General features: G+C 44.2%; 1 protein-coding gene across 1 annotated transcript in view; it reads right to left on the bottom strand.

Annotated features, from left to right (window-relative positions):
* The window catches only part of CLUH (clustered mitochondria homolog), a 93,673-nt gene that overhangs the window by 10,250 nt on the left and 63,423 nt on the right, over positions 1 to 20,000 (bottom strand). Inside the window, exons 13-22 of the mRNA XM_015824500.2 lie at positions 19,452 to 19,556; positions 17,730 to 17,830; positions 14,903 to 15,055; positions 12,716 to 12,778; positions 11,076 to 11,320; positions 9,387 to 9,471; positions 7,230 to 7,383; positions 4,545 to 4,684; positions 2,380 to 2,460; positions 2,106 to 2,231 (exon numbers count right to left, since the gene is read on the bottom strand). Coding sequence (XP_015679986.2) covers positions 2,106 to 2,231; positions 2,380 to 2,460; positions 4,545 to 4,684; positions 7,230 to 7,383; positions 9,387 to 9,471; positions 11,076 to 11,320; positions 12,716 to 12,778; positions 14,903 to 15,055; positions 17,730 to 17,830; positions 19,452 to 19,556 — 1,253 coding nt within the window. The remainder of the gene's footprint in view (positions 1 to 2,105; positions 2,232 to 2,379; positions 2,461 to 4,544; positions 4,685 to 7,229; positions 7,384 to 9,386; positions 9,472 to 11,075; positions 11,321 to 12,715; positions 12,779 to 14,902; positions 15,056 to 17,729; positions 17,831 to 19,451; positions 19,557 to 20,000) is intronic.

Raw genomic sequence — 20,000 nt, 5'->3', positions numbered from 1 at the left:
AAATCGAGGACTACCTGCATGCGTGCCTTGCCTAGGCTTAACCTTAACCTTGCCCTATTGCAGTTCAGAGTGTTAACACCAGAGCATTTGGCTGATATGTACTTCAGTGCACTGTGTGAGCCTGGAGTGATGTAAGAATCCAGCCTGGATTAGAATAGAATAGAGCTGGAAGGGACCTTGGAGGTCTTCTAGTCCAGCCCCTTGCTCAAGCAGCAGACCCCGTACCATTTCAGACAAGCGGCTGTCCAGTCTTTTCTTAAAAATCTTCAGTGATGAAGCACCCACAACTTCTGGAGGCAAGGTGTTCCACTGGTTAATTGTCCTCACTGTCAGGAAGTTTCTCCTTAATTCCAGGTTGCTTCTCTCTTTGGTCAGTTTCCATCCGTTGTTTCTTGTGTCCTGCCCTCTGGTGCTTTGTGGTAGCCCCTCAAATACTGGAACACTGCTATCATGTCACCCCTAATCCTTCTTTTCTTTAGACTAACTAAACCCAAATCCTGCAACCGTTCTTCATATGTTTTACCCCCCAGGCCTTTGATCATCTTAGTAGCTAAGCCATAAATGGTTTATGCATTGAGGCATAGTTTGAAAACTGCACACATCCATTGTATTGATTGACCTGGATTGAAGCTTTGGCAAACCATGTGACTTTATTCCATTTGTTTACCTCCACAAGGAGGTGTGCAAACTTTTGAGCGAGCTACAGGGTGCATTCAAAAAATAATGGGTACAGAAGTAAAAAAAACCCACCCTTTTGTTTAATTTCATTTATCTTTCAACACTTAAATTAAAATCTAATTAATATGACTTCTTTCCAGTTATTTAGTTAATGGTCTCCCCCTTCCACTGCATCAAAAACTACAATGGGCTTTGCTACGACATTAGTTGTAGTAAATGTAATGTCATTGTAATGTATTAATCCGTATTCAACTAGGGGGGATAATACATGTGTATATGTGGGTCTTTTTTGTGACGCACCCTTTTCTTTTTTAATGTTTTGATTGTTTTGGGGGGGGATTTTTGGGGGGGAGTTTTGTATTTAACTTTGTCTTGAATAAAATAAAAATGTATGATAAAAAAACTACAATATGCAAACAATATTTAAAATCTTTGGACTCTCGACAGTCCGCTAGTCCTTTTTTACAGGCTGCATGTTGTTAGCATATTGTAGTTGTTGTTGTTTTTTTTAAAAAAAAAACATGTATAGTAATGGATTGATAGGTCTGGCACTCTGATTAAGACAAAGAGTGACATGAACCACTGAACTGAATCAGGATAACACCACTCGCCCCAAGGGGATTGTAAGCAGCTTCAAGGGAATTACAATTTTTATTTTCCAAAACAGGTCAGGCAAAACAGAAAGCTAAGAATGAAGCACGCTTTGAAGAGATGGCTAAACTTGGGGCTTTATTTACCTCACAAAACCCTCCAGCGATCCCCAGTGGATAATTTCCTACCCACTGGGTGCAAACCATCCTCTTTGACTCTGAGAATCTGCAGAAGAGCTTTTCATAGTAAAGTGCAGTATTTTTATCCCTTTAAATGTCTAGTTTTTCCAAAATGGATTTGTTTTTAGTGAGAAGAGCAAAACTAAGGACGACCAATCTATTGCTAAAAAAAAAAAATCCGGAGCCTGGTCACACCTTTTCCAACTCACAAATTTTATTAAAAGGCAAACAGTTTGTGTGAGCTGTGGCTTGTGACCTGCGGTTGTAATGCTGTGAGTACCCCTAGCCCAGGGGTAGGCAACCTCGGCTCTTTTATGACTCATGGACTTCAACTCCCAGAATTCCTGAGTCAGCTGTGCTGACTCAGGAATTCTGGGAGTTGAAGTCCATGAGTCATAAAAGAGCCGAGGTTGCCTACCCCTGCCCTAGCCATTGTGATTTGCAAGCCACGCTTAATGGCTTGAGAAGATGTGAGTCAGGCAATCAAGGCTTGTTTAAAAACCACTGTTACAACAAAGTTGAAATCTGATGTGCAAATGCAGCTTAGTCTCTAGGGGAAATTTTCCTCCCAAGACCGTAAACCCCATGAGCATCAAAAGCTGAAAAATCATGTTTTTTTTTCCACAGAGGATCAGCAAAGCTAAAGAGGTGACTTACATCCAAAAGGGCCATCTCTGGGTGATCCTCCCCAAACACCAACAGCATGAGGTAGCGTGTGCGGTACAGTAGATTGAGTGCTGTGGACAACTGGCTGTTTGCAAAGCAGTACAAAGCAAGATGCATCTGTAAAGGCAGGGGAGAGACGCTCAGACACACAATGGTGGACCAGGGTGTCCTCTTGACCGAATCTTTCAGATCTGCATTACGGTAGACACAAAAGGCAACAACTTTCTTTCCTTCAGCCCTTCCCCCTTTATGTTATGCTACTTACATATTCTTGGATTGTGTTGGGATGCTCAATGCCCAGGACCCTTTCACTCATTAGCACCGCTTTCTGTTGATTGCTTAAGGCCTAGAAGGGAAGAAAATACAGTTGGGAAAACCAAATCAGCCGTTGTGGCTGGCATTATCAGAAAGCTCCCATTTTGTGCAGGGGAAGCTGGAGCTAAGAGGGTGTGGCTTCAGCTGATGTGAAAAAGCAGAAACTTGGGTTTTTATAAATCTCTAGATCAGTGGTTCTCAACCTTTTTAATGCCGCGACCCCCAACCGGTCATAAGTCAAGGACTAAACCGGTCGTAAGTTGAGGACTACCCAACCGATCGTAAGTCGAGGACTTTCCCTGCCTGGGAGTGCCGCGCATGCGTGGTTCCGACCCCTGCGCCAGCCGAGGCGTAGCTGGCAAGCGGCAGAGATGGAGCAGGCCGACCACCAGCTGGCCCAGCCCAAGGGAGGTAAGGCACCCGCCGGAAAAGGGGAAAAAAAATGGCAGACAGCCTTGCTTGGCGACCCCCGTGAAATGGTCGATTGACCCCAAATGGGGTCGCGACCCATAGGTTGAGAACCGCTGCTCTAGATAGACTACCGCAGCACTCTGTACATGGGGCTGCCCTGGAAGATGATCAGAAATACAAAATACAGTGGGCTTCTATCGTGTTTCCCCCAAAATAAGACCTGGTCTTATTTTTGAGGGGGGGGAGGTGTCTTTTCCACTCACCTTGTGGTGGCGGCACCAACAGCCCCACCCAGCCGGCCCACTTCTTCTGTGGCTGAAGGAGCAGCTTCATTCTGCAGCTGAGAATGGAGCTCCGGCCTGCATTTCGCAGTCAGAGGCCTTCTGGAAAGGCCTCTGCAGCCGAGAACCGAGCTACGGATTGAATCCCCACCCCTGCCCTAGCTTGATTTTTAGGTGTGCACCTCGCCCCAAAACTAGGGCTTATTTTGGGGGGCTTATATTAGGCTCACCCCCAAAAATCAAGCTAGGTCTTATTTTCGGGGAAACACAGTATAAAAAAACACTGTTGTGGATGCTATACTGGTTGCCAGTAGGTTTCTGAGGATAAAGGATAGTTCGTAGTCATCAGCTAAAATGACCTACATCAGAGGTCCCCAACCTTTGCAGCCAGCCACTCACACAGCCTAATTCTGAATAGGCCGTGGCCCGGTACTGAGCCGTGGACCCGACATACATGCTTATAGCACCTAGATCAGGTGTCCAACCTTGGCAACTTTAAGACCTATGGACTTTAACTTCCAGAATTCTCCACCCGTGCATGCTGACTGGGGAATTCTGGGAGTTGAAGACCACAAATCTTACAAAGTTGCTAAGGTTGGACACCCCTGGCCTAGATGCTTGAAGGATCTCCTCTGCATAATGCTTGACAATTCAGGGCCTGCTTCCCACCTAAGAATATTGACAATCCCCTCTCTTGGTCCCATAAGGCTGATTTGGGCATGGGAACAAAATGGCCATGTTTTTAATATACGCTTTCTCCCCAGGATACTTTTACTTCCAAAAATTCAAAGCTACTCCTCCCAACACCCTCTCCCCAACAATAGCATTTTTTTTGTAGGTAACACTGCTTTGGTTTCTTGGACATTTTACCTGCTCTATTCTGCAACTTTTCCAGCTCCACAATTATCCTTTTAAGGTGTTCTCTGAGTTTGGTTATTTTCCTGTGGACGTTTCATTACCAAACTAGCTATCATTATCAGTGAGTTAGCACTGAGCTACAAATAGTCTCTCCTGTAGCCTGTCATTTTATCACATGAGTTCATTTAAATTGTATGTTAGGCACAACAGAAGGAAAGATGAACTATAGATGCTACAAGTTGTGGCAATGACTTCCGACTAATGCTAAGGAGGAAAGCCATACATCATTAGGACTGAGAAAAGGGAACCCTTTCCCAGATATGCAAAACCAGATGTATTTCTGTCCTGATTTGCTAAGGCTGTTACGATTACGTAGAACAGGGGTTCTTAACCTTGGCAACTTTAAGACTTGTGGACTTCAACTGTCAGAATTCCTCAGCCAGCTTTGCTGGCTGAGGAATTCTGAGAGTTGAAGTCCACAAGTCTTAAAGTTGCCAAGGTTGAGAACCCCTGACGTAGAATAAGCAGATGCTTTGAGCAGACTCGGATTCCTGTTTCTCTGTACCTCTGAATAATCTCCCATGATGTAGTTCAGGCGCGCCAACAGCCGAAGGCAGGCACAGATCTCCACATGCATCGCGCCGTACACGTTGTTGAACAGGTTTAAGGCTTCGCTGATCAATTCGCAACCCTCTTTCAAGAAACCTAGGAGAGAGATGGAAAAATAAGGTCCTCTTCTCTTAACACACTAACCTCATGTGCCAGGTTGCAAAAAGCTCTTTGCCTATTGCAAACCCATCATCCTAAGAAGCGACACTTTGTTCTTATTTTTGCTCATTTTAAATCCATCTTTATGGCAATGGATATTTAACATGGTCCAGCCAGCTGATGATGGTGGGCCATTTAAAAAGGGAGATTTGTCATTTGCAAGCCTGGTTTTAAGAGCTTCCTCAACGTTTTTCACCCTGAATTTATGAGCCAGGTTATAAGGCTCAATAACTCAAAATTTCCACTAATTCCAAGCAAAGATTATTTTTAAAAAAAATCTTCTAGGACTATACAGGTAGCCCTTGACTCACAACTATTCTTTTAATGACCGTTTGAAGTTAGAATGGCACTGAAAAAAGTGACTTACATGTCATAATACGACTAACAATCACCTTGCTTAGCAATGGAAACTCTGAAATACAATCCCAGTTGTGATTGTTAAGTCAAGTACTACCTGTAATTGCATCTCCTTGTATTCCAGTGATTGTTTAGACATGTTTGAAGAGGAAACAATAATTTAATGTGCTTCTCTTTATTAAATGAATGTATTTCTTATGAGCTTATAAACCGAAGTGTTCTTATTCAACATAATATATAGCCAGTGTTAAACTTCCAGATACTAAAATGTGTGCTTGTGTGTGCATGCATGTGTATGTGTATGTAAATCTCTACCATCATCATCACCATCATCTAGGGCAGTGTTTCTCAACCTTGACAATTTTAAGGCATGTGGACTTCAACTCCCAGAATTCCACAGCCAGCATTGCTGGCTGTGGAATTCTGGGAGTTGAAGTCCACATGCCTTAAAATAGTCAAGGTTGAGAAACACTGATCTAGGGTAACAGATGGTAGCCCGAAAATGCAGTATCTCAAATGTGAACTTGTTGCTTTTGACCATTCCAGGAAAGGAGTTGTTTTGAGTCTGAAATATATTTGGAACAGTCACAAGAATACTGGGACCGTTCCAGGAAAATGAAGACAACCTGTTTCATATGAGAACCAAGTTTGGAGTTTGAAATATTTCCAATTTGGGGTATTTTATTGTAGGTTCTAAATCTGAAATAGAAAACCTGCAATCATGTGGAACAAAACTCCCCACAGAGCCAGCAATGAGAAATGCTGAATTTCCGCCGCATTTGGAAGATCAGTTTTCCCGTGCTCATTTTAACACATTTATTTCCTGCCTTTATTATTTCCGTAAATAACTCAGGGAAGCGAACGTACCTAATACTCCTTTCTCCTCCTATTTTCTCCACAACAACCCTGTGAGGTGGGTTGGACTGAGAGGGTGTGACTGACTTAAAATCACCTAGCTCAGTGGTGGCGAAGCTATGGGACGGGTGCCAGAGGCGGCACTCAGAGCCCTCTCTGTGGGCACGCGCGCCGTCGCCCCAGTCGTAGGCCTTCAGCTGGGTTTTATAAAACCTTTTCGCTTTAGGCCTCCGCTGCTGTGTGCAAAAAAAAAAGGGGGGTTCAATCATTCAATTTCAACTTCTCACGGGGGGAAAAAAAAGATCTTGCAAAGTTGGAATTGATTGATTGAACTTTTTAGTCCCACCCAGTCTGCCGTTATCACTGCAGCCACACCCACCCAATTGGCCACGCCCAGCCAATGGGCCACACCCACCCGGCACTCGACGATGCATAAGTGGGTTTTGGGTTGCAGTTTGGGCACTTGGTCTCTAAAAGGTTCGCCATCACTGACCTAGCTGTTCTGTCCCAGCCTACTTGAGCTCCTTGTTAAGTTCACAAGGAGAAAACCCCTCTTCAAATCAAGCAGGCAGAAACCGCAGGACAAACCCAAACCCCTTCTATTACTCACAGACCTGAGGAAAACACAGTTCATCGCAACTTGATTCTTAACCTGAACGGTTGCCTTTGGCAACCAGCACCTCCCACACCTCCCCTTTTATTATGCAGCCAAGGCATGGCTTTCCTAATGCCTGCTTCTTTGCCTCTGGAGCCGCCCCATTGCATGCCTCTGTCCTGCTCTCTTTGCTTGGCGGCATTTACGAGCATCCTCGATATCACCTAGCTCTGAGTCATCACTATCCCCCTCAGATTCCCAGCACAGCTGTGTCTCAGCCTGAGCGCGAGTAGAGGGGCCAGGCTCCTGGTCAGACTGTAAGTCCTGGAGCTCCTCAGAGCCATCCTCTGACTCCAATGTCACTCCAGGCCCCTCCTCCTCCTTTGAGTCCTCAGACTTAGTTGTTAGATCCAGGGGCTGGCGAGGAATCATAACACTAGCTGGCTTTCAGGCTGAATTCATAGTCTCCTGGTCTGTAGCCCGGTGCCTTAAATTATAAAACAAATAACTGATTCCTTAAAGTCTATATATCCCTGGAATTGAACTTATGGAAAAATGGGACCTTACTCATTTCAAAGGGAACCAACACCAGATTTAATCAGCAACCCTCTCCCACCCCCCTGACCGTTCCTTTCCCATATGAAGCTTGAAAGGTCTTTCATCAAGGGTTCACACCTTGCTGAACTTTTGCCTGCCCACTCTGGAAGAAGTGGAAGGCATCTGAAGCTTTGGGGTTGACGTGTTTCACAACGGGGAAGATGTTGAGGATGTCCTCCTCAGTGAACGTTGGCTTGTGACGGTTATCAAAGTTATATTCTTTCAGCAGGATCTGAAATACAAAAGAGCCAGAGTTTTCTATGCTTTCCTGATGTCCACAGGAAGGCATGGGGAAAAGGTCCTCTAGGACAGGGGTCCCCAACCTATGGGCTGCGGCTCTTGGTCAGCGGGCCGCAGAAATGGCTGGCCAGGGCGCGCACATGTGGGCGCGCATTCCCCACTTGTGCTAGCGCCCACGGCTGTTTGTGCATGCGTGTGGGCACGAACGGGAATGCTAATGCAGGGTGTGTGTGGGTGCCGTTTGCACATGCGAGAACGGGTGCTAGCTGCCGTGGGGGTGCACGGCCGTTCACACATGCGCATGTCAACAGCACAGGGTGCATGTGAGAATGGGCCCTTAGTACTGCACCAGTGGACATAGGCCTGTTTGCATGCATGCGTGAGCACACGCAGTAATTTGGAAGCTGCTCTCTCCTCCGGGCTGTGAGCCCGGAAAGGTTGGAGAACTCTGCTCCACCTTCAATTACCTAGGGCCTGGACCCTATTGTGGAATATAGTCCAGATTGGCAAGAGGGAGGGGCACATTCCCAGGGAATGATGAGACAACATAGCTTGGAGTCTTTGGTATGCAGAAAGAGGGTGAAGGCAGACACCCTCTTGCACAGAGTTCCCCAATCTTTCAGGGTTGGTGGCCCAGAGCAGAGGAAAGGAGGAATAGAAGGGATGGTTTTGTGTGTGGGGGTGTGTGTGTGAACACATGTGTGCATGCACACACATGAATAACTGTTGTTCACACGGTGGGGTTGTGAGTGCTTGCAGCGCTTGCGATGACGCTCGTGTTTGTGCATGGAGCTGCAAACGCACCCGGTGACGCTTGCACGAGTGGGGCTACAAACGCCCATGATGCTTGTGGCAACGCTCGCGAGAGTGGGGCTGTGCATGCACACACCATCCAGCCACTTACATGGCCTGGTAGTGGGCTGCGGCCCACAGGTTGGGGACCCCTGTTTTAGCACAGGGGCCCCCAACTCTCGGGCCGTGGACCACTACCAGACCGTGGCCTGTTTGGAACCAAACTGCACAAGCAGCAGGCAAGCACGCATCTGCTTGCACCTCCCACCTGCGCAAGTGACAAGCGCTCATGCTCAGGCGCGCAGCTCCATTTTTACAAGTGGCAGGTGCTCGTGCGTGAAGCTCCATTTGTGCAAATGGAGTCGTACGTCCTTACGTGCACACCTGTCACTCACACAGAACCATCCACTCTCCCCCGCCCCCACCCAGGTGCTGGTGCGCCAAGCCAGAAAGGTTTGGGACTTGCTGCTCTAGCAGTTCACAGGTATATATAATAGCTACGCAGAGAAGTGCTTTAGTCTGGCAAGATTCCAGCCTATAGGTAAGCAACAACAAAGAAACCATTCTGTAATAATTCCTCATCTCGTTCTTGGCTCCTTGGGCCTGACAGGCACAAACAATGGCAGCCCTCTGAACTAAAATCACTTTAATTCCCTTCAATTAATCCCATGCTGGCTGGGGAATTCTGGAGCTGAAGCCCACACATTTTAAAGCTGTTCAATTTGAGATCTTTTGAGAATCCCACCTGCACATGAGGGTTTTTCAGTGAAAGCTTTCACACCTGGTAGATGGAGCTGGACTTGAAGCTGCTCTTATTCTAGAAGGCCCAAAAGATGGCCTCTGAACAGGATTTGCCCAAAATATGGCAACTTTTTTTACGCTTGTTATATTTTATGATGTTTCTGATTTATGCGGAGCACCACTCAGAGTCACAAATAACTCATCTCATTACTGTCTCCACCCAAGCCAGGCAGACGGATGCCAAGGAGATGATCTAAGGAAGACCTTTGTTTTATAGCCTGTGGATTTCCAAACTCTACAACAGTAACTATGCTGGGTGGAGAATTGCATACTGAGAAGGTGGCGCAGGCTGAAAAGGCGAGCCTGTGCGTGGAACATTAGCACCTTACTGGGTCCCTCTGAATTATGTTGAAGAAGTGAGGTGCAAAGAACAGAGCAATGATTTATGTATGCTGATCCCACCTGTATTCCAGTTTTGAGAGAAATCTCCCGCAACAGGGTAATCTTCTGCAGGTTGTATACTTCTACTGCTTGGTCAACACTTTCACTGCAAAAGGAAACAGAAGTCAGGAGGAAGAAGCAGATCATCAAGCAGATCGGATAGTTCGATGATCTCCTCAGTTTAGGTAAAGATGCTCCTTTGAAATCCATGCAGTGTCCCAGCAACAGTATGGAAGCGGTTTGGCTTTTTCTAGGATGTTTTTTTCCCCCCAATTTCCCAGTACAAGTAGTCCTTGCCTTATGACCAGTCACTTAGCGATTATTTAAAATTACGACAATGATGAAAAAAAAAACGACCTAGGCTAGCTCGGGGGCTAATGCTGCAAAGATCCTGATCCTTGCAGAATGAAAAATCAGCACATAAAAGTGACACAGCTGGAACAGAAGTTTGGCCAAGTTTTTTTTTTAAAAAAAAAAGGATTTCGGCATAGTAATTTCAGCAAACGTTGGTGGGAGGGAAGCTGTATTAGTGTGAACGTTTATTTTATTACATTTATGTACTTTTCATCTGCACTCTGCAAGGCAACTCTGGCCAGTTTACAATTAAATGAGATGACTTTGCTAAGAACTCAGGCTCTACCAGTTTCCTAAGAGGGTGGTGAGATTTTCAGAGTTAGTTGTCCCTGCCAAAAAAAAAAAAACAACCTTTCTCAAGAATTGCTGCCTGCCTTATCTTTGAAAGCTTCTCGCTTCTCTCAAAAGTCTCCAGAAAGATGTTAATCCTAAATTAAGGGGGTGTCCTTACGTTGAGGCTGCCCAATCCTCTTTCAACTGTTCTCCCTTTGAGATGACACTGCCAAAACCAGGTGGCAAATGATGTAACAGGGATACAACTTTCCATTGAAAAGCTTATTAAACCCTTAATATGCTTGATGATCTTGTAACAGTGGAGAGAAAAACAAGAGGGATAATTCTGTCATTTCCTACGGCTCTGGACATCAACTCTCAGAAATCCCCAGCCAGCAATGAATTCTGGGAGTTGAAGTCCATTCATCTTCAAATGGCCACGGTTGAGAAAAACTGCTCTAGAATCAAGGAAGATTTTGTAGTTCCAAGGGACATGACAGAAACATCCTGGTGGACTCTGGATCTGCTCACAGCTTGGATGTGACAGCCACTACATATAGAAAGAATCTCAAATTCCAGAAGGGAAAATATGGTACTGGTAGTCCTCAACTTACAACAGTTTATTTAGTGACCATTCAAAGTTACAACAGCACTGTAAAAAATGACTTACGACCGTTTTTCACACTTATGACAGTTGCAGCATCCTCATGGTCACCTGATCAAAATTCTGAGGGTTATTTATGACGGCTGCCGTGTCCTGGGATCATGTGATCATCTTTTGTGATCTTCTGACAAGCAAAGTCAATGGGGAAGCCAGATTCACTTGACAGCCGTGTTACTAACTTAACAACTGCAGTGATTCACTTAACAACTGTGGCAAGACAGGTCGTAAAATGAGGCAAAATTCACTTAACAACTGTCTCGCTTAGCAACAGAAATTTTGGGCTCAATTGTGCTTGTCAGTTGAGAATTACCTGTAAATTAAAACATGTATAAAATACCGCAAGGTACCGAGATCTCAAAACGCGCAATGCTGGCTTGATCTCTAAAGTCAAATTGGACTGCGATTAATTTTCCACTCACATTTCCAGACCAAAGTCAAAGTAACTCTTGGCTTCTGAGCAAATATTCTTCCACAGCTCCTGGGGACTCATCGTAGCCCAGGCGGTGTTGTCGGCAGTGCCCAAATTCCGGTTTTTCCTTCTCTTGTTTTTCTTCCGGGAGACCAGCTCGTCGGCAGGCAGGTGACCCACGGGGTTAGGGAAGGCGCTCAGGAAGCAATTGAGGAAGTGACTGATGGCAGCTGATAACCCTGAAAGTTCCACTCCCTGCAGGGGAAAGAGACGGGGTTGGTCTAGGACAGGGGTAGGCAACCTTGGCTCTTTTATGACTCGTGGACTTCAACTCCCAGAATTCCTGAGCCAGCCATCCTGAGGGGAAAAGGAGAGGTTTCCATGCTGAGCCATGCTGGCTCAGGAATTCTGGGAGTTGAAGTCCACGAGTCATAAAGGAGCCGAGGTTGCCTACCCCTGGGTCTAGGATTCACTCAATGACTTCATTGCTTAGCAACCAAAATTCCACCCTTAACTGAGGTAATAAGTCAAGGGGGGGGGGTTATTTAGTTACATCCAGCCTTTATTATTTTTTACAAATAACTCAGAGCAGCACACAGATCCCAACACTCCTTCCTCCTCCTTTTTTTCCCCACAACAACCCACTGACTTTCAGGGCTTTAGCTGTCTTTCATGACTAAAGCAGGACTTGAACTCATAGTCTCCTGCTTTCTAGTCTGGTGCCTTAACCACTAAACCAGGGGTATCCTATATCTAACCCAGGGATAGGCAACCTTGGTTCTTTTATGACTCGGTGGACTTCAACTCCCAGAATTCCCCAGCCAGCCGTGCTGAGGAGAAAGGGAGAGGTTTCCATGCTGAGCCATGCCGGCTCAGGAATTCTGGGAGTTGAAGTCCACGAGTCATAAAAGAGCCAAGGTTGCCTACCCCTGGACTAGGCCAAACTGAACTGCTTCTCTTCTGCACTATTCAAAGAGCTAGTAGGAAAAACAAACAAACCCACGGAGAGGTATTATACTGTAAGCAATGCTCAACAATTGGGGAACCTGGCTTGTACATCAGACACTGGCTTAGAAAGCGTTCCATCCACACATAACTGGGGGCAGGCGTTGGGAGTCTAATCTAGCATGCAAAGAAAAAATAAAAATTTAGCACAGCTCCTTATTCTAGAAAGTAATCCAAACAAGGTTGCACAGTGTCCAGGTATCTGGCTAAACAAGAAGGCTAGCTAAATACACCCTTTACTCAAGGACAGACCTTTTTTCAGCCATGCCAAAAACATGTTGCTGAATCCACAACTTTCATCTATTCTCCCCCCCCTTTCCTTTCCTTTGCTTGTCAAGAGAAGACGGGAACCTGGATGAGAAATGTTTGGAAAGATGCATGCATACATGCATGGAAATGTTGCTGCAGCCATCAAGAGGGACTCACACACACACCCCACAGGTCTCTACCTATTTAGGTCCTAATGAGATTGCATTTCCAGTTGCTAGGCAACAGTCCCAAGGGCCTAATGAGGAAATGGCTTCTCTTAGCTTGAGGAAGGAGACTGGGGAGGGCAGGGTGGCGTGGCAGAGGGGGAGAGAGATAATCACACTAAAGAAAGGGCAGCAAGTGATGACATTCAGAGCCAGATAACCCGATTCATACCTGCAGGTATATCTTGAAGATGTGCTTGGCGGACCGAGTGATCAGTTCCATGATTCCTATTTTCTGTAATCCAGAGAACAAAAGCAGTTATAAAAGGGTAGGGCCGGACTATTAAAACAACATTCTCAAATTCTACATGTGAGCTTGCTTGGCATTCTTTCTTTCAAAGACAGAAATAATTCAGGATTCCGGATCTGGGACTCTCTGGTATATTAGAACTACATCTCCCAGAATTCCTAGGCACTGCTTAGGTTGGCTCAAAGTTCAAGCATTGCAGAAATATTACAAGTCCCAGATCGCAGGAGTGTCAAACTACCCCCATTTTAGATGGCTGGCTTTTCTAAATTAGATGTTCTGCAATTGAAAGTTTCAAAAGACCCAATTTTAATTTTTTTTAGAGTCCCCCTCCCCCCACTTTTATTATTTTTATAAATAATTCAAGGTGACAAAAAGACTAACACTCCTTTCTTCTCCTATTTTCCCCACAACAACAACCCTGTGAGGTGAGTTGGGCTGAGAGAGAGAGAGTGACTGGCCCATAGTCACCCAGCTGGCTTTCGTGACAAAGTCGGGACTAGAACTCACAGTCTCCTGGTTTCTAGCCTGGTGCTTTAACCTCCACACCAAACTGGCTTTCTTAATGGTGCTTTTCAGCCCCAATCCAGGTCAACTTTGCTATTTTCATAGCATCACTGATTGGAGACTCAGTTACACTATGGGTTGTCTTCACACCACACACTTTCCCAGAGCAATTAAAAACACAGTAGAGGTATCTGCATAATTAGTTTTAACCTTGATTTGTTTTTCTAGGTTAGCATATTATGCAAACCCAGCCTTTTGGTTAATTGATGATTCAATATTTTAGGGAAATCTCAAAAAATAGATTCATTCTGTAACCAGCATATGGTTACAATCGGTATGTTGAGACGAGCTGCTTGGTGTGTGTACTTCTAAACGGAGACTTGTTGAAAACCTAGATTGCACTCGATGAGAATTCACATCCCCATCTAGATGTGGTTTGACTACAATTCCCATCAACCTTAGCATGCAAATTAGTCAGGCAATATGACTGTCCTTCAACTGCTGCTGAATATGAAGGCTTCATCTGGTAATCCCATGTAACAGGCTAACAAACTAATCTATCTGGCTACATTGGAGGTAGCAACACGCAGCCTAATTGGTCTCCAAGTCTTTCTCTGGATCTTGGAGGATCTGCAGATTCCTTCCAGCAACCTCCTTCTTGCTTTTTAGATCAAAATGCCAGTCTTAAGCTCTGCAGTTCCAAATAGTAGGGAGTCATAACAAGATAAAGATATGTTCCCTATGGTTCCTGAGTTACTGTATCAACCCACCAATCTCTAACCAGGATAACCTTTATTGTTATATGGAAGCAACCATAGGAGAAGAAACACAGTTGGGGCAGATTACCCCCAAGACAGCAGCAATAGTTAGTTAAAAAGGCAGCAGTCATGGCTAGGAGGGTCTTTGCACAACACAAGTTGTGTGCCAGTTACACCGATTCCTGGAGCAACGTGTCTTTCTCATAATCACCCATGCCCTGGTAACTTCCTATCTAGACTATTGTAAGGCGTTCTATATGGGTCTGCCCTTAAAGAGTATCTGGAAGCTTCAGATGGTTCAGAATGCAGTAGCCTGAACAGTTTTGCATAAGCCTAGACTTGTGCTATGTATTATCTCTTCTGCGGGAGCTGAACTGGCTGTCAATCAGCTTCCAGGTACAATTCAAAGTATTGGTTATCACCTTTAAAGCCCTACATGGCTTGGGTCCAGTCTATTTCAAGGACTGCTTCTTCCCTATTTCATCCACCTGGCTCACTAGGACAGGAAGGCAGGGTATGTTGTGGCTCCCATCAATTAGGAATGTATATCTGGTGGGACCACGAAAAACAGCCCTAAGGTACGAATGACCCCTCACCCTCTTCTGCCTTTCTGAAAGACCTCAAAAGCATAGGTTTTACCTAGGGACCACAAATGGTGATAGAGCCCATCAAATGGTTGATATGATTGTGTGCCTGTTGCCCCAGGGGTGGGATGGGGCTTTATGAGTTCTTATGTTGTGGATTTTTAACGTTGTAAGCTGCCCTGGATTCATCTGTATATGAGTTGGATGAACATACACATTTGTTTAATTAATTTGATGACAAGTAGGAAAAACAGAAGGCTTACATAAATGTGATCAAGCTGATTCTGGGCAGGAGTCTCCATAACGAAGGTGACCACTTTCCCCAGATAGCGCATGTTGATACCCCGTTGATGCATGGCTTCTGCTAAGGTGGTGCCATCCATTGGCAACATGGTGTGGTCGAGGCAGTCTTTGACCTTCAAGAGAAAGTAAAATTGAAGAGGGCAAAGCGTCTGTGTTGGAGAACAACAAGGCGGTAGTGGTTGGGGCCAACCTCTTCCTGTCTCCTTTTTCCATCTCTGGAGATTCTTAAGAAGAAATTGGACACTCACTTATCAAGTATGGGTTAATTAGTTTCTTATGATTTGTGATTATGATTAGTTTCTTATGATGGATTAATTAGTAACATGATTTATGATGATCGTATTTTATGATTGTGATCATGATTTATCACTTGTTACTTGTATGTACACTGAGAGCTTGTACACTAAAGACAAATTCCTTGTGTGTCCAATCATACTTGGCCAATAAAGAATTCTATTCTATTCTATTCTATTCTATTCTATTCTATTCTATTCTATTCTATTCTATTCTATTCTATTCTCCCTCCCCATTGTTGGGGTGGACAAGAGCAACTTGGCAACTTTAAGACTTGTGGACTTCAGCTCCCAGAATTCCTCAGCCAGCCATGCTGAAGGGAGTTGTCGATTTCTTAAAGTTGCCAAGGCTGGAGACCTCTGGACTAGAGGACCATGGTGATCTCCTCCAACTCCACAGTTCAATGATAATCTTTTCTTTCCCCTTCCCCAACCACAAGGCTCCTGATACAGGTTCTAACCCACTGCAAAGGCCTTCTGAAATGAGGATGACAGTCACAGATTGCCAATTCTTGACTCAGAGGACAGACCAAAGTCATCTTTTTATATCAGATCATCCACGAAAGAAGAGGGGGATTAAAACCTCCCCCAAATAAGCAGCTTAGCAACCATAGAATACTCAAATTAAGCTTCTGAACACACAATCTTCGACCCTGACAATCATCAGGGAATAATAAAGTAGGATTGTAATTCTGAAGTGGAAGGAAAGGAGATGCAGAGAAGAAGATGATAGTCTTTCTTCCTCCTCGGTGTAAAACCAGACATTTCAGATCTGATGCAATATCATTGGTGTTGGCTTCTCTTATTACATAGCCATGGTTTGTCCATCCTTTACCCAACTTGGATGCTTTCCAGCTTCAGCTCCCAGAATTCTCCAGCCATCATGGTGGCCGTTGCTGAGAATTCTGGGAGTCGGAGTTCACACATCTGGAAAGTGCATAGGACGAGGGTGTCTGGTTTAGTCTATCATACTGGGTTTTTTTTCAGGATATTTAACAAGATGCAAAACAATTACATCAATACTGCTCATACCCCGTTCTTTATTATATAAGACTACCTGACACAACGGTCCACACAATGCTGGATTTTACAAAACGGAAGATTTTGTAACAATATGCAATTTGCTTCTACTAATTACTTAAATTAAATGTAATTACTTCAATGACGTTAAGTTTTTTAATTACTTAAAAAAAACGTATTACACGTTTGGTTCCCTATAACTCATTGTGGAATTTTAATGAAGTTTCTAACAAAAAAAAACCCCTGCAACATAAAGGTAGTCCTTACTTAATGACCAGTTGTTCAGTGATTGTTATGAAGTGCTGAATAAGTGAGATTTAGGACCAGGTTGTGGCCATTGCAGTGTCCCCTCGGTCATGTGATTGCAAGCTGGGTATTCGACAACTGGTTCACAATCATGTGGCAGAATCCCAGAGTCATGTGACTTCCATTTGCGACCTTCCCTGCCAGCTTCCAACAAGGGGAAGCCAGCAGGAGATTGCCAATGGCATGCTTAACAACTGCATGGGATTCACTTAACGGCAACTGGAAATGCCAGAACTGTCGCCATGAGTTGGTACATCACATGACATCACACTTTACAACTGTATCACTGAGCAATAGAATTGCCAGTCCCATTGACCATCGTTAAGCGAGGACTGCCTGTGTGCTTTGTGTGCTTGAGTGGTCTCAACGACAGCAGATATGCAACCAGGATAATAGTGGTGTAGTGGTAGTGTGTGTTGCTGAGAGCCCAAAATATAGTCATGTGAATGTGGGGCATGAGGATTGGCTGAGCATCCGAACCAAGTCTTAAGTACTTTTGGGAGGATCCATTGTAACTGTGAATGATTGCTAAACAACTGGTCGTTAAGTCGAGGACTACCTTACTTATGTTTTATTCATAGTTATTTGTTCTTTTTCTAAAACCGAACTAGCTGTCCTGAACTGCATGTTAGATGGCTCATTATATACAGTGATTAAATACATTAAATGTAAGAGCCATGATGGCGCAGTGGTTAGAAGGCAGTATTGCAGGCTAACTCTGCCCACAGCCAGGAGTTCATTCCTGACGGGCTGAAGATTGACTCAGTCTTACATCCTTCTCAGGTCGGTAAAATGAGGACCCAGATTGTTGGGGGCAATAATGCTGACTCTGTAAGCCTCTTAGAGAGGGCTGTAAAGCACTGTGAAGTGGTATATAAGTCTAAGTGCCATTGCTATTGGTATCTTGCTTTTGTGATGAGATTGGAGCATATTGCATTGAAACATTTATTTGTAGCCATAGGTTTTAGCAAAATTATGTGATGGAGTTAATTTTGTTTCTTCTTGAAGACATTGGGAATATCAAATCTTGGTAGAAACTTGTATTGTTATGCATATCAGACATTTTGTTTGCAAGTTCCAGATGGGTCTTTGTGTTTTTTTCTCTCCCCACCTTCTTACTATGTTGCTTTCCCAAGCCTGTTCCTTAACTTTTTGAATATTCACTCACCAAGCCTGGAATTTGATACGATACTAGAAAAGCAGCTGCATCCTTCAATAATCTCTTTTGATCCTGAATTTGCTCTTTGCTGGACTCTGGAAAGCGGACACCTGGGAGATAAGCAGATTGTGGGTTTTTTCCCCTCCCTCTTTCAGATTAGACTGAAGCAACCCGCCATCTGCAAACTGCACAAAATCCCACCCACAGTTCAAGGCTCGGCTGCTGAGATTGACAGCAAATGGCCAAAGATTAGGACCTGTTGGGAAATACAGAACTGAATTAACAGATTTAAGTTACACAGGAAAGTGGACTCCAACTGAACATTAGAAAAAGTTTCTTAATACAGGAAGTCCTCAACTTACAACAGTTCCTTTAGTGACCGCTCAAAGTTACCATGGCACTGAAAAAAGTGACTTATGAACGTTTTTCACACTTATGACCATTGCAGCAACCATGTGGCCATGTGACCAAAATTTGGACGCTTGGCAACTGACTCATATTTATGACAGTGGCGGTGTTCCAGGGTCATGTGACCACCTTTTGCAACCTTCTGACAAGCAAAGTTAGTGGGGAAGCCAGATTAATAACTGTGTTACCAATTTAACAGCTGCAGTGATTCACTTAACAACTGTAGCAAGAAAGACTGTAAAATGGGGCAAAACTCATTTTAAAAATGTCTCTCTTAGCAATGGAAATGTTGGGCTCAATTGTAGTTGTTAAGTCAAGAACTACCTGTAATATCAATAGTTCAACAGTAAGATGCACATTCATTGGTTGTACTCAAGGGGAAGCTAGAACGCTGTTGATGGGAAATTTTAATTGGTGTTGCTGCACTGTGTGTGTGTGTGTGGGGGGGGGAATGAACTCTATGGCTGAAATGGCTGCATGGATTTCCATGGTACCTTTAAATCTGGGAATCTTTCAAGTGAAATCATACACTTTTTGAGAAAGTTAGACTGTTTTCCCAGAGTTTCTTTTTACAACTGGTAGCAAAGTGGCTTTAGGTACAAGTGGTCCTCAACATATGACTGCAATAGAACCTGCCCATTAAGGTCATATGTCAGGTATGAAGAATCTGGACCACACATTAAGTTCCAGTTAAGGTGATTTATTGATCATGACTATTCACAAGAATCTAGTCAATCAATGGTCAGCGCTAAATTTATTTATTATTTATTTAGTTGTTAAATTTATCTGCTGCCTATCTTGCCATGGGGCTATCTTAAATTAGCAACAGATGAGAATTCAAGAGGGGTTTTGGACTGTGGGAACTTAATGACTCTAGTCTAATTTCTCACTTGACTCCACCCCTCAGACTCCGCCTCCCTTCATGTTGCAACATAACCCTTTTTTGCAGTGGTCATTAAGCGAACGTGGAGGTCCTTAAGGGAATGCAATGGTCATTAAGCAAATGGGCATGGATTTGCCAAAAACTAGAAGTGCTGGGTTTTGGCAAAACCACTGTATAAAATGCAGTCATGTGACTGCAGGACACTGCAAAACAGCAGTAAATGTGGCGGTGTTGCAGAGGGATCATCAAAATGTCAAATCTGGATTGTAAATCCCACTTTTCAGCTCAATTTTAACTTCAAACCATGGCTAAGTGACTCATTATAAGCCAAGGGCCACACGTATCCAAAACAGGGGGCTATAGGCTTAAAACAAAGAAAGTGGCAACAGAACAGGTGATGGGCAACAAAGATTCCAATCCACCTGAAACATGATCCTCACCTGGAGAGAAGATATCTGGGTTAAACCGTATATCAAAGGATGTGTTACTGATGGAACCCACAGCTTTGCAGGCATTCTGAATCACTTCTCTGCTTTTGGGGTCCACTGTGTGAGAAAAAAAAAAAGGAAAAGATAGTTTTTTTGTGAAAGAAGGTCCAAGAAACATTTACAGACATTAAACTGAAAATCAAAGTGCATCCGCAAGCAGATAGTTCCCTAAATTTATGGTGTGATCCAATTTGAGAAAATTGTTGCTTTTTATGGACCTGCTGCAAAAAAAAAAGAGTAATACTATAGACATGGGAAACACAAATTCTCTCAGTCCCAGGGCCCATGTGGTCCAACTGAATTAGGAATGGAGAGGCCCAGGATATAATTCTCCCCTCGGGCCTCAAAGCACCTGATGAATTTGCACCTATTCCTCTCTCTCATTCCAAGAGTCAGGGTGAGGCTGTGGTGAATGACCTGGACTAGGACTGGAGACTCACATTTGTGTCCTGCCTTCAGTCATGGAAGCTCCCTGAGTGACTTTAGGCCAGGGGTGGGCAA

Source organism: Protobothrops mucrosquamatus, unplaced genomic scaffold (genome assembly GCF_001527695.2).
Source record: "Protobothrops mucrosquamatus isolate PMUCROS unplaced genomic scaffold, P.Mucros_1.0 scaffold2259, whole genome shotgun sequence".
NCBI lineage: Eukaryota > Metazoa > Chordata > Lepidosauria > Squamata > Viperidae > Protobothrops > Protobothrops mucrosquamatus.
The sequence above is the reverse complement of the archived record's forward strand: the minus strand, read 5'-3'. Positions and strand labels throughout refer to the sequence as shown.